The sequence below is a fragment of the Mastigoproctus giganteus genome, chromosome 9 (genome assembly GCF_048544385.1).
Source record: "Mastigoproctus giganteus isolate SK-2022 chromosome 9, ASM4854438v1, whole genome shotgun sequence".
NCBI classification, from domain to species: domain Eukaryota; kingdom Metazoa; phylum Arthropoda; class Arachnida; order Uropygi; family Thelyphonidae; genus Mastigoproctus; species Mastigoproctus giganteus.
In genome coordinates, this window is record NC_143583.1 from 178,414,911 (window position 1) to 178,430,644 (window position 15,734).

General features: G+C 35.8%; 1 protein-coding gene across 1 annotated transcript in view; it reads left to right on the forward strand.

Annotated features, from left to right (window-relative positions):
• Positions 1–15,734, forward strand: part of qin (tudor domain-containing protein qin) — a 571,075-nt gene that overhangs the window by 259,427 nt on the left and 295,914 nt on the right. The window contains exons 20-21 of the mRNA XM_090381133.1: positions 9,288–9,438; positions 14,116–14,228. Of these exons, the coding sequence (XP_090237259.1) occupies positions 9,288–9,438; positions 14,116–14,228 (264 nt within the window). The remainder of the gene's footprint in view (positions 1–9,287; positions 9,439–14,115; positions 14,229–15,734) is intronic.

A 15,734-nucleotide genomic window follows, 5' to 3' on the forward strand; every position in this document is an offset into this window, starting at 1 on the left:
TAAAGTGCCTGCCTGACAACCCAAAGGTCGTGGGTTCGAATCCTGCCTTGAGCTTGGATCACAGTAAAATACGAAAACTTTGGGAGGTGCATTATGGCCACAGAAGCTGATGCACTAACAAAAAAAAAAAAAAAAAAAAAACTATAGGTTCTAATACCTCTCGTGTTTGGGGTTTATATAAAAAAAAAAGTGAATTTATGAACAGTCAAGAACTTATGGAGGAAGGGGAAGATGAAGAACCTGAAAACGATGAATAGCAGCCTGACTCCAAATTAAAAATATATGCTGATGCATTAGATCAGCATTTCCCAAACTGGGGTCTGTGCGCCCCTGGGGGTCTTCAAAACGGTGGCCGACCATATATATATATATATATATATATATATATATAAATGGGTATTCAATGTAACTCTGTAAAGGTAATGTTTAAAGAGTTACATAAGAAAAAGGTATACAGTTGATGAAATGGTATCAGTGAATGCAAGATTAATAAATAGGTATGACAGATGCACCTAAAAGTGCAAAGCAGCATTAAAGGATGCCAGAGTAAATATAAGTTGTATTAATATATTGAATTAAATATGCATAAATGAATGTGATAGTTATGCAAAGTGGCAGCAACTAGCATGGTGAGGAAAGTAGAAAAAGAAATGTAGTAGATTTATGAAAAGTGAAAGAATGTTAAAATTCTAGAGTTTATGATAAATTAAGAAAAAAAATATGGGCTGAATTACCAAGCCAATATAAAGTGGGGGAACTAAAAAATAAAATTAGTACATCAAAATAATAATATAATGCAAATAAAATGGAAATAAAAAATTAAAATGAAAATGTTATAGCTGTCATCAGATATCAGGGGAACATATTTAGAAAATGGTAGAATGGTAGTATAGGTAATGCAAATATGCATGATCTGATGTCAGCCAAAATAATTATTGGTAGATGATCAAGAATTTCATCAGGGGATTACACCTGACCATGTATCAGGAACTGCATTTCTAGAAGAAAAGTGAATGGCCAAAACAAGTCATGATAAAGAAATTAGCACTTTCTAATACAATATGGACAAGGTAGTCCCAACACGGTGTAATTTATTGAGGTGTAAATATTTTAGTTAAAATAGAAATTTATTGTAGGTTTAATTTTGTGTAAATAGGAAATTAATTTTCAACAAGCAAATGGTATAAGGGTGAGGTATTAAATTGAGGAAATGGAAGGGAAAAAGGAGTCTTTTAAATAAATGAAGAAAAATAGTGATACAAGTAGGATAGTAGGAACTTTTCGTTTCACCACCGTATTGCACTAATAGTTCAATGAATGGGAAGAAATTAGAAATAGATAGCAGAAAGATAAAAAGCATAGAAGAAGTAATTAAAGGACACTAAGGTTGGTGGCCTCCGTAGCCGAGTGGTCAGGAGCGGGAGTGCAGTAGCACACGCTCTTTGAGTAGACCGGGGTTCAAGCCCCTGACTGCTGAATACGGTCGCTCTGCCAACCCGCACTGGACCAGCGTGGCAGATTATGGTCCATTTCCCTCAGCATGAATTGTTGAGGAGGCTTCCATCCTGCAGTGGGTTGATAATGGCTGCACTTTACTTTTTTTTTTTAAGCTTGCTGGGGTTGTGAGACCCAACCTTATAGTAAGGGCTTTGGCATTTGTAAGTGTTAATATAAAAGGGAGCTAATACCAGAAGCTTGTATAGAAATGTATGTGTCGAACATGCCGATAAAACAAATTCAAAGTGAAACCGAAAGTAAAATAAAAAAGTGAACATGTACGATACCTGGAATATTATAAGTAATGCGAAGTGAAAACCAGTCTGGCGGGGAGATGAAGTGCATCAATTCAGTAGAGTTGTTCAGTACAAGCAGGTTTCAACCAAGTGAACAATATATTTACATGATAGAGCAATTTATAGCAGCAAAGCGGACTTAATAGTAAGCAGCATGGAAATTCAAAAAAAGCAGGAATGTGGTGACCTCTATAGTCGTATTTAGAATACAAGTGCATGGAGATAATTTATAATAATCGTTGGAAAAAATGAGATATGCGATTAGAATAGTATAGCTTTGAATGTAATAGTCATGCAATTAAACATTACCATTAATGTTGTGTCAAAAATCATATACACATAGACCAAAAGATAGGGCTACTTTATAATGAGCTGAATATTAAAACATATCAGAGAAAGTAATTAAGAATCGCAAATATTTTAAGATATACTATTCACATTGGGCGTGGAAAGTAAATTTCATATAGCAAGATGTGTAAAAATCAGATCCATTAAGAAGTATTAAATAGGTGTATTTTAAAGAATAGCTTCGTGCAGAGCAGCAGAAGACTAAAACTTAAAGGATTATAAATGGGTATTCAATAGAAAATAGTTCCACTTTCACTATCTGCCATCTTAATCCTTCAGCCACAGTCAAAAAGCTAATCGCTTTACATAGAAAACTACGTACTAAACTACACAACTCAACCCTACCATTTCTCTATTTGATCGTAAAATTCCACAAAAAACCCATAGGTTTCAGATTTATTACTAGCTCCAAAAACAGTTGCTGCTACCTCCCATCCAAACAATTTTTCAAATTACTAAAAACTATTTTTAATAATCTCACATCAACTTGGGTAATTAACAATAACCTAACTGTCATCAATAAATAAATACCCTTAAATCTAATATTACCATAACAAACATAGAAACATCTGACTTTACCAACCTTTTTAGCTCCATACTGCATAATTTACTGATGTTTATGCTAAAACAGCTTTATCACAGATACAAAGATAAATTAAATATAAATGAAAACACATGGGACAATTATGTAAACCTATGTCTACTCGATAATTATATCTTCGATGGCAAACTTACCTATAAAAAGAATATTGGTGTTCCTGTGGGTTCCCAAATATCCAGCATAGTCTCCAACCTATTCTTGCATTATTATGAAGAATTGTACACCATAAATAATTCTAATCATAACTTGCTAGCTTTCAGATATGTAGATGACATCCTAGTCTTAACTACCAACTTTGAACCTATAGCCAAAACTATTTTTATTAAGGCAGGAACGAGTCCTCTTCTTTTATTAAGCTTAAGTTCACCCCAGTGAACTTAAGCTTAATAAAAAAAAAACCAAACAAATCACACAGCCAACTTCCTTGACCTTGATATTACTATTAACAATACTTCACCTCCACATAGTATTGACATATGGTGGTACCCCAGTATACGTCCTTAATCCGTTCCAGATCCTTAGACTTGGACCAAACAGGACGTATACCAAACAAATTTTTCCCATAAGAAATAAAGGGAAAATGATTAATCCATTCCCATGAAAAAAAATCCTATTGTTATTGGCATATTATACATTGATGGGGTTGTATAAAATAATTTAAACACTGCTTAATACTGAAATACATGAATACAAAATCAATTAGATTAAATAAATGAAAATTTAACAAACTTTAATTTTCTCTTTTCCCTACTTGGAAAAGAGACAGACTGGTTGAGGATCACACCAGGTTTGACGTTTACTAAAAATCTGTCCAAAGAACTTTGCTTCTGCCTTCTCCTCAGGATCTTTCGGAAATGTGACATTGTCTGGTCTTTCCAGACAATGCTATTACGGGTTGTTTGGGCGGTCTCTGCAAAGTTTTTGACATCCATCCATTTGGCAAAGATTTCCTTGATTAATGAAGTAGGGTTTTTCTCTATCTCCTCCTCTGAGCCTGAAGAGAGTGTATCCACCTTAGTCTTGTGCTCCTCCTTAAGTTCCTGCAGCTCCTCAGTGGTCAGCTCTTCCCTGTGCTCCTCCACATCACCATCACTCACATCCAGCCCTGTGAACCTGCCCAGAGAGACAATATCCTCCACTATAGGCACAGCCTCAAAGTTCCTTTCAGTCACTGCTTCTGGCCACAAATTCCTCCAAGCAGAGTTCGTTGTTCTGTAGGAAACTTCCTGCCAGGCTTTGCCAATGAGAGATATGCAATGGACGATAGTAAAGTGATCTTTCCAAAACTCTCTCAGGGTTAATTCTGTGTCAGAGGTCACTTCAAAGCACCTCTGGAATAGTGCTTTAGTGTAAAGTTTCTTGAAATTACTGATGACCTGCTGGTCCATGGGCTGAATGAGAGGAGTCGTGTTAGTGGGGAGGAACTTTACAGTGATGAAGTCAAACTCCGGCAGCACATAGTCCTGCAAACTTGGATGGTGAGCTGGAGCATTGTCCATTATGAGGAGGGCCTTCAGAGGTAGGTTTTTCTCCTCTAAATAACTTTTTACACTCGGCCCAGACATAACATTAAACCACTCGCTGAAATATTCTCTGGTTACCCAAGCCCTGCTGTTTGACCTCCACATCTACTGAGTTTTCCGCACATTGTTTCTTAAAGGCCCTCGGGTTTTCAGAGTCTTAGATCAGTAGAGGCTTCAGTTTGCAATCCCCACTTGCATTGCCACAGAACAAGAGAGTTAGCCTGTCCTTCACTGGCTTGTGCCTTCTTCTCTTGTGTAATATAGGCCCTGTTAGGCATTTTCTTCCAAAACAGGCCTGTTTTGTCAATTAAAAACTTGTTGGGGAACAAAACCCTCAGCCTCCACAAATTCTCCAAACTCTGTAACAAAATCATTGGTGGCATCTTTATCAGCACTGTCTCCCTCTCCATGCCTCACAGCACTGTGAATGCCAGTCCTCTTCTTAAAATTATCAAACCAGCCATGGCTGGCTTTAAACACTTCACTTTCTTGGCTCGTTCCTGCCTTGTTTTTCAAAAGATCGGCATGCATCAGTTTTGCCTTTTTGCAAATCATTGCTTCCGATACGCTATCGCCAGCACACTGTTTTTCTGTTATCCAGATCAAAAGCAATTTCTCAACATGCTCTAATATCCCTGATCTTTGTTTGGTAATCGATTTCACCCCCTTTGCAACACAGCAGATTTAATAACGTCTTTGTTTTTCACAATCATCGATACCGTTGTTCTCGGCATACAGTATGCAGCAGACAAGTCCCAGATACTCATGCCACCTTCATACTTCTCAACAATCTCTTTTTTCACCTCCATGGTGATCCTAACCATTTTCTTCGTTGCTTGGCTCTTCTCATTAACTTTCTTAGAACTCATGGTTAATAAATTTACAAAAAATTTATGTGAAAAAACATAAAATCACGTGAAAATTCACAAAGAGTTATAGCGCAGGTTGTTCACTGAATGGTAGAAACTGTCGTACTGACGCTCATGGGCAGTCATGGCAGAGATGCCAGATCTTACCCCCTCTCCAAAAACCGAATTCAGTCAATTGAGGACGTAAGCACGCACCATGCACGCATACGTCCTCGGTCGGTTTTATTCGGAAAGCCGAGTGAGGACTGGCGCGTGTACTTTGCTAGCATCCGTCCTTGGTCGGCTTTTATTCAGTTTTTGGAGAGGGGGTAAAATCTGGCATCTATGAGTTGTGGCTTTGTCTTGAGAGAGGTAAACAAGGGTAGCACGCTGTGTCATGACTCATTTTGACGCACATGAGTCGTATACCAAACAAAATTTTTCGCATCCAAACAGGACGTATATCAAGTTGGACTTATTCCAAAGCGGACGTATACCGAGGTACCACTGTATATGATAAAAGAAACAAATTTAACTTTGATGTCTTTGTCTTACCAACTGGCATTCCAATATTTCCATCAAAATACGTAAAAATATTATATGCACCCAAACCACAAGACTGGCTAACACATGCAGTAATCAACTACTGTTCAGTAAAGCTCTACAACTCCTTTATAATAAGCTTGTCAACAATAATATCCCAATTTACTTTATAAAATACTGTTTTAAACATAAATGTAAATGTATAGTTGTAAATTATCTGGTGGAATTCCACTACTTGGTAAGTAATAGCTACTTATGATTTCAGATACAACTATTTTCTTCAGATTGATAATCTTGTCTCTTTACTCACTAAGTTTCTACTGTTATATTTTGACTTTTTTAGTACATCCATTGGATTTGTTCTAATAATCATTCACGAGATTACAGTAAGACCTCCGTATCCGTGGAGGATACGATCCAAGATCTACCATGGATGGTTGAAACCGCAGATATAAGCAAACACCTGCTGACACCATATATAACGTGATTTTCTTGTACATACGTACATAGGTGTAATAAAGTTTAATTGATAAATGAAACACCTAGTAAGACATTATCAACATTAAATACGGTAATAATGAAGTACAGCAGACTCGTTTTACCGGGATTGGAAACTGGGACACTTCAAGACTCCAAATTAAAAAAAAAAAAAAAAATCAACCAGAAATCATAAAATTCAAGTGCTAATAGTGCGTCACGTCGATTGTTGTGTTCCGTCTCACCGCAAAAAAAGACAAATTCTTTTTCATGATTTATGTCAGGGATGTCGGAACTTTTTTTTGTTTAGAAATCACGAAAATGATGGGCAAACGCAAGAGTTGTGCTTTCAAATTAAACAAAAATTTGAAATTATTCAAAAGTTTGAAAATGGTGCATCCTTTAAATCTCTAAAGAACCATTATAATGTTGGTGACCAAATCATACGCGACATTGTAAAAAATAAAGGGAAGCTATTCAATTTAAAATCGACATCGCAAAAAAAAAAGGGAAGCATCGTATTGGACACGTGAGTAGTATGTGTTAAGTTTTTTTTTTTTTTTTTTTTTTCTCGTGGTTAACCGTGGTTAACCAGCGGATACGGGGGCACAACTCTACTTTTAATTAACTTTCCATGTTGAATCTTGGCTTATTTATATTTAGCCACCCATATTGAGTCTTTACTGACTTTACTAATTTGTTTTAGGATAAGGTTTATATTATACGTAGAATTTACCTTTTGTGGGTCTTGAATTTTACAAGCTTATGTTAACATACTATACCTTTGAATATCCATTTCTAAATTTTTCCACTAAAATCACATAGCAGCCTTCAGATTTTAGTGACTTTGGTCTATACCACTTAACTTTGTATATATCACTTTATACAATCTCCTTACTATAAAGACTTCCAAAATATTTGGTTCCTTGGAATTTCTTCTTATTCTTCCATATGAAGTAAAGACTGTTTCATGTCCATGGATTTATTCTGAACTGCACTACCAGTGGATTTGTCAACTGGTTCTTTTTCCTGGGATACATCTACCTATTCTTTCCACAGTGAATTATTACCTGTGGATGTTTCTGATTTGTTATTCCTTGAATTATTTCCTGGTCGTTCATGTTAGAGTTGATTCCTTGGAATTACTTATTTTACGCTGACTTTGCTACACCTTTTGGATCTTTAGTCACCATGTTACTTTCATTCCTGGAAGTATACCTATTCAGAATTGGGTTTTTATTCACACTACCATTGGTTATAATATCAGCTAATTCTTATTCTTGGTGTCTTTCACCTTCTTTCCACAGTTAATTCACGCCATGGAATTACTAAATATTCCCGGTCTTATTCCATGTTATTTATATCACTTCAAAACTGGATTCTTAACTACCGTTGGATATAATGTCTACTAATTTTTTTTCCTTGGTTGCATTTACTTATATTTCCACAGAAAATACACACCTAATTACTACCTATGGATATGTATATTTTATATACACTGAATTATTATCCTCTATACTTTAAATGTTTCCTTGGAATCGTTTCATACTCGTTGGCCTATTGCATGTTATTTTAATATTGGATCCTTTACTACAACATTTTAGGATCTCAAGTCACCATGGATGTACCTACATCCAAATTTGAATAGATTATCAATTTATTTATATCTTAAAATATTTACGATTCTTATTTACTTTCTCTGATACATTTAATATTCAGCTTATTATAATGTAGCCCTATCTTTTGGTCTACTTGTATGTGATTTTTGACATAACATTAACGGTAAAGTTTAATTGTATGACTTTATTACATTTAAAGCTATACTATTCCAATCACGTCTCTCACTTTTTCCAACACTTATTATAAATTATCTCCATGCACTTGTATTCTAAATATAACTATAGAGGTCACTACATGTCTGCTTCGCTGCTATAAATTGCTCTATCATGTAAATATATTGTTCACTTGGTTGAAGCCTGCTTGCATTGAACTACTCTACTACTGAATTGATGCACTTAATCTCCCCGCCAGACTGGTTTTTACTTCACATTATTTGTAATATTCCAGGTATTGTTCATGTTCACTTCCTTATTTTACTTTCGGTTTCGTTTTATCGGCATGTTCAACACATATTTCTATACAAGCTTTTGGTATTAGCTCCCTTTTATATTACACTTACAAATGCCAAAGCCCTGTAAGGTTGGGTCTCACAACCCCAGCAAGCTTAGTGTCCTTTAATTACTTTTTTTGTGCTTTTTATCTTTCTGCTGTCTATTTATAATTTCTTCCCGTTCGTTAAGCTATTAGTGCAATACGAGGGTCAAACGAACATTCCTACTTCTACCGCTATTTTCTTCTTTATTTATTTAAAATACTCCTTTTTTCCTTCCCCTTCTTCAATTTAATACCTCACCCTTATATCATTTGCTTATTCAGAATTGATTTCCTATCTACACAAAATTAAATCCTACAATAAATTAGATTGAAATTTGCTAAATCGCTTTTGGCCATGAATGTTACAATCCCAGATATCATTGACAATTTTGTGGACTGATGAAGCCACATTTAATCGTGCTTATTGCTCTCATAACAACCTCCATTTATTCTTTAACAAGGACTTAAACGTTTGTTGCTTGATACCCTGAACTGGAATTTTGACGTGGTGTTCTAAGAATTTTTTTATTTATTTATTATTTTTTTTTCCTGAGACTGCTCAGAACAAAACAAAAAAAAAAAAATACTGTTAATTCAGTTCAAATTCAATTTTCACCATTGATTTTTCAGCAGGATGGTGCACCACCTCAGTATACAAGAATTGTCAGCAAATTCTTATGAAAAATGCCTCCTGATCATTGAATCAGTTGGCATGGCTCTAGTGAATAGCTGCTACATTACCCAGATTTAACATTGTGTCACTTTTTGTGAGAATTCTTAATGGATACAGTATTTAGTAATAAACATAAGTGTCTGCTGGATCTTCAGAGTCAGAGTATTTATTTACAATAAAACATGTTTCCTTACTTTATGGACTGCCTTGTATATCTCTGTTGTGTGATGTTGAACTCAATGTTTTCCCTCAGTTCAATTTTTTTTCCCCTTTATCTTTTAAAAGGGGGAAAAAGGGCATTTTATTAAGGATTGTTTCATTTTTCAGATAATTGAAGATAGAAATGATGTTCTCTATGTCGATCTTTGTCAACCAGCAGCAAATGATGTTACCAATGACATTCCAGTCTCTGTACGTGATGCTCTCGTCTTTATGGAGCATGCTGTTTTTCCTTTAGGAATTCCAGTTGAAAAAAAAAGTGGGTAAAGATTATTGAGGTTTATGTGAAATGTGTGTAACTTCCTGCTTGCTAAGGTTTTTTCTTGATTATTTAAGATCCTTATACTAATGTAAAGATACTTTTCAGTTAATCTGGCCAGTGTGTGTGTGACTTTCATTAGGCATTAATATTCAAACTTTTTACCAATTTTATAATAAATGCTACAATTCTTTTCCATTCTGAAAAGAATTGTGGTATTTCTTACTAATATCAAAATTTTTCATAAAGCAGGTGTGCAGGCAAAACAAGGTTTGAAATGCTGTGAAGGAAAAGACCAGTTGTTATTCCAGATAATAAATTAATAAATTTCCCTTTATACACAGGAACCTTGAATCTCCTTGCTTATGACAAGGAGTGGGATTCACTTTACTGTGCAAAGTGTCAGTTTCCTATGATTTATTCATAGGAAATTGGCAGTTTGCATAAGTACAAGGCCAAGAATGGACCAGAGTGCAGCAGAACACTGTTCTGGTTTGTCACATGCATCATATGGCGTGTGCGTGTGTTGTTTCATATTACTCCATATATTAATCTAATCATTTTTGCTCTACAGTTCCCTTCTGTCTAATTGGCTATCCAATTAATCCTGTAATTTTGTGTAATTCATTATATCATATAGGATATTCACATTTTTTTTTCTTGTCTTCAAAATCCCAATTTCTGCTATCCTTCTCATATTAGTTTTGGCATTTTGTGTAATTTGCACCTCCATCTTCAGACTTTTTGATAAATTTATTACTTTTACATCATATATACTTGATTATTAAAAATACATTATTTTATTAATAAGCATTGTGTTTCATTAAATTTTCTATTTTGACCCCAAGTATATGGCATAACTTCAGGAACTGATTTTTAAGGAAGTTTTGAGTAAAAAAAGTTAATATGAACGTTAGTCCAATTCTAAATAATTACAGAGCTATATAATGTTTACAGATTCTCTGCATCTCACCATTATGCTCTTATGCGTGTACAACCTTGATCAAATGTGCGGAGAAGTGTCATGTACAGTGACAAGTGCTTAATGTGTCTACGTAGTAAATGTTTAGGAATTTTTGACTGAGATGCTGTTTTCAAATACCAGTGATTGTTTCTGAACTGTAGGGTTCCAAATTGAGAAGTTATTATCGAGTTTTCCAAACGTGCAAAATACCGGCTCACTTCCCAGTGTTCACATCCCATATGAACATGTGGCTGAGCAAGAGAACGTCGTTGAGCCAGTCTCATGCTAGTACACAAAAAATAACTCTCTTCTGTGTTTCCCAGTGAAAAGTATGATGAACATTGCATAAAGAAGGCATGTGTCCATACCATGTGCAGCTTGTTCACCACTTTGAACCTGGAATCCTGCATGAAACTGGAATTTTGTAATTGGAATTACACCATTACAATTACAGTCACCATTTGCAGCATTACATCCTGTCCGAAGCTCGCTTCACCCGAGATCACTATCAACAACTTACACAATTCCCATGTTTGGCAGAAATGAATCCTAATGCCACTTGGAGAGTAATTTTAAACACCAATTCACTGTTAATGTGTGGAATCCTCTGCAATCATTTGTTTAGTCCATTTGTTTTTGAAGACAGGTGTATTCATTTGTCTTACTGGATAAGTGTATCTACAATTCTGCAAAACAAAATGCTGCAGCTGTTATAATATATATCTTTGACTACACAATATTGAATATGCTTCCAACATGACAGAGCTTCTCTCCTCATTGTTCCTGTGCAGTGGTTATGTAAACACAGACACTGTAACTCTTCTAAATAAAAATAAATAAATCAACACTTTGTCAGTTATGCTTGTGTCTGTTGTTATTTTTATTTTATGTCACTCATGACTGCTTTTTTTTTTTTTTTTTTTTTTTAAGATTCAAACAGACACTGCTTTGTAATTGTTTAGAATTGGATATTTTTATGCATTTGCTTAAAACCCTATGAAATCAGCTTCTGAATTTGTCCCTTATCCTTGTGAATCACCCACTATGAACAAAAGAAATTATTATTACAAAAAATCATTCAATTTCACAGAAAATGCATGTTGTTTTATATACAATAGTGTATATGTGTATATAGTGTAAATTTACCCACAAGAGAAACTTATCTTAGTACATAACTTTTTATTGGTTCTCATTTTATTTCATTATAAAACACATTTATGTTTCATTAGAAATATGAATGTGCCATTTATGTTAGACCTGAGATATATCCTACATACAAGGGATAGCAGAAACAACATAATTAAAAACTTGTAAAGGTGAGAACATAATGATTGTTATGTTTTTAAATAGAGTTTTACTTCCATTCACCCCTTGGATGTTCACTTAATTAGCAGTAACCAAATTCAAAAAAAGTGTACCATCAACATCAAAACAAATTCAAATAAAGGAAGAGTTCCATCACAACCATTACACCAATAGTTTTGAATACCCAACTGTTAACTTCATAAGCCTATTACTGTCTAACCTATATGTATAAAAATTATGCAATTGCACCAAATCATACGTTAGTCACACTGCCACATAGCTTGAAGCTTTTGCCCAAGATTGCTTTTAATCTATTACTGTCTTCATGGTGTATATTCATCGTAATGTTTCTCTTCATTTTCCAATCCATATTAATATTAATTAATGAAACTGTTTCTCATCTGAAATGAGAAACAGTTTCATTAATAAATATTAATTTGCCTTGGGATACCTATCTAGTAATGGTAGGCCCACCTTTTGCTCTGATAAGGGCGGTCACACGGCGAGGCATTAAGTCCACTAGTTCACGAAAGCATTCATGGGTATTTCCATCCATGCTTGCTGCACCGCTGTCCATAATTCCATCGTATTCCTGGGTGGAGGATACAAAGCTCAAATGGACCTTTCCACAGCATCCCAAAGATGCTCCACAGGGTATGTGTCTAGTGAGCAGGGAGGCCATTCCGTGGTGGTAAAATCTGCAGAATGCTCTTCGAACCATGTTCTACTCACCACATCTCTGTGGGGAAGCGCATTGTCCTGCTGGAAGAATCCATTGCCCTGTGAGTGCACAATGACCATGAAGGAATGCAGATGGTCTGCAAGGATGGACATGTAACCTGGACCATTCAGAGATGCATCTAGACATACCAGAGGTCCCAATGTATGCCAATTGAACATACCCCAGACCAGTGCTTTTTTTTTTGGGACGTTACGCAACGGTACAGCATGCCGGCACCTTTATTAACAGTGATGTGGATGCAATGCACTTCATCCAACACCCTATGCCAGGGTTGCCATCCCTGGCATAGGGTGTTGGATGAGAACTTAATAAAAATTTGGAATATTCTACAAAAACTTTATTAGGAAATTATTTTTACTTATGTTATTATTTTTTACTTATTTTACTTATTTTTTTATATACTTGAATAATAAATTTATTCTTAATGAACTGTGTTAATATACTTAATTTGTTGCTCTTATTCTAAAAACATTACTACTAAAGTAACAATATCAGAGGGGGAAAAATTTTTAGAGTACTTTTCATATCCTTTTAATTTTCAGTTTTTCCTGATAGAAAAGAATGAATACCGGCACCTATCTTTTTTTACAAAAAAAAAGCACTGTCCCAGACCATTGCTGACTGTCCGCCTGCCTGAACAGTTCCTGTTTAGGCAGGTGGACAGTCGGGGACATGCCTGACAGGTGCATAGCTCCGTGCGGTTTCTGCCAGATACACACCCTCCCATCCTCTTGAAATAACTGTAAATGCGACTTATCGGACCAGGAGACCTGTCTGCAATCATCCAAAGTCCAGTGCCAATGTTATTTTGCCCAGTTGAGGTGTAGAGTCCTGAGTCATGGTGTTAGCAATGGGACTCTGATGGGTCAGCAGCTCCCATAACCTATTGCAGCCAATGATTGCCTGATGGCCTTGGTGGAGACGTTTCTGGCACCTCCTTCATTGAAGTTGCCGGTGATTTGTGCCACTGTCACTTTCTGGTTGGCTGAAACAGTGTGAAACAGGCATTGACAACCACTTTCATCCATCACCTTTCTCTGCTTATAGCACTGTCCACAATGAGATGTTATTCCAGAAATGGCATATTCCCGATACACTCTTGATACTGTCAAATGGGAATGGCGCAATTTCTGTGCCACAACAATAGAGTGACCAGTGTGTCGGCACCCACTATCATACCCCTTTCAAAGTCTTATCTCATGATGTTTATCCATATTGGCATCAAAATTACCATCTACTTGAATGCAGTGTACCTATATACCTGCCAATTGGTGGGTTCGTCCATTAGCGAGAGGGGGGGTGACAGTATCTCGTTGCCCACCAGGTATCTCATGAATTCTATCCGAAAGTGTATATACAGTATTCGCCTTTTGCAGTTTAAGTATGAAATTACTGCCATTTCCAATTTTCCTTACAGAAATTGGTTTACTTGAGTTTCTTTGAGTACACTACTTTTTTTTTTTTTTTTTTTTTTTGTTTGTTTTGGGGGGTAATATACTGCAGGTATAAATCGTACCTGCATATTCGAAACCTCTGTATGAAGAGGCGCATCATATTGAGGTTGCACTGTACATTGTCTAAAAATATATTATGTTCTTTTGCATTTATCATTTAGAAAAGGGACTCTCTATTTAATAAACCATCTGGGATTTTTTTTAATATCTAGGTAAGAAAATGTCCAAGAGAAGCTATTTTCCTCCTGATGTGTTATGTTCCTCTGTTAAAGTAAATGTTGTATTAAGCCATGTTGAAAATCCAGGCCACTTCTATGTGCAGCAGGTACTTCATTTTATTAATATTTCATCAGTAATTTTAACATAATATAAATTACTTTTGCCTTCAAATTAACTTCTTTTGCTTTATTTTCTTTCATTTTAAAATAGTTCTAAAAACATAATTAATAAAACTAGTGTAATAAAATTGTAAATTATATAACATGATACAATAATTTGAAACATAGATCTCTGTATTTCCCTGAAAATAGCCTGTTAAAATAGAGAAGATGCATTTCTCTATGATACCTCTTAAAATAGAGAAGGATGATGTTAGATTTACTTAAAGATATAATTACCATCAGGGGTAAAGGAAAGGGTTTTTGCTTCCGTAAAGATGAGTACAGTGGTCTCAGACAGTTTTTATATTCTGTACGGTGGGATCAACTGACGATGTTACCAACAGTAAATTCTAAGTGGGAAGCATTCAAGGAATTAATCGTGGAAGCTACTAAAAGTTTCATACCTATTAAGAAATATTGTTCAAGGTTTCGGCCTAAATGGTTATCAAATGAACTAATGAGACTCGTTACAGAGAAGAAAAATGCATGGGATGCATATAAATTATCAAGCGACTCAGAAGCCTATGGCAGATATAAGCTAGTCTGTAATCAGGCCACAAAGGAGGTAGTAGTAGTAGCAGCATGTGATGCAAGAAAGCAAATGTGCATCTGCCAAAACAAAAAAAAAAAAAAAAAAACACACCATTCCCTCCAAATGCCTGTCCAGTTCCTCCTTAAATTTATTCAACCTATCAACTTCCACGACTGATGGAAGTTTGTTCCAGCAATTAACCACCCACTGGCTAAAGGCAAATTTCCACATATCTATTCTACATCTGTCTTTTCTTAATTTGAATTTACGTCCCCTTAGGTTCGTAATCTGAACAAGTGGAAGGATCCCATCAGAATTCAGCGTGCTCAACCCATTCAAGGCCTTATACACCTCAATCAGATCACTGTGCAGGTGCCTAGTCTCCAGCCACTGCAATTTGCAGAACTTAAGCCTCTCTTGGTAAGAGGATCCCTTCATTCCCCTCACCAGTCTTGTTGCCCTTCTCTGTACACATTCAAGCAAATCTACATCCTTCCTAAAATGAGGCCTCCAGACCTGTACACAGTACTCAATGCATGGCCTGACCATTGCCTTATATAGAGTGACAATCACCTGCTTTTCCCTGCTAGCAAAATTCCTATATATCATTGACAAAACCCCATCACCTACCCTGGCAGCCTGTCTGCATTGCTCAGAAAACTTATATCTGACTGCACAATTACTCCCAGATCTCTTTCATTTTCTACCCCCTTAAGTGTAGTAACCCGAGAGAAAAATATCACACAGTTGGTACTTTTCTCTCGGGTTACTTCTACCCATGTCCAGTACTTTGCATTTGTCAAGGTTAAACTTCAGTTGCCACTTCTTAGCCCATCTCCCCAAATTATCTAGATCCTGTTGCAGTAGCACACTGCCATTACTGTCATTAACAACCCTGCCAACCTTTGTATCCTCTGCA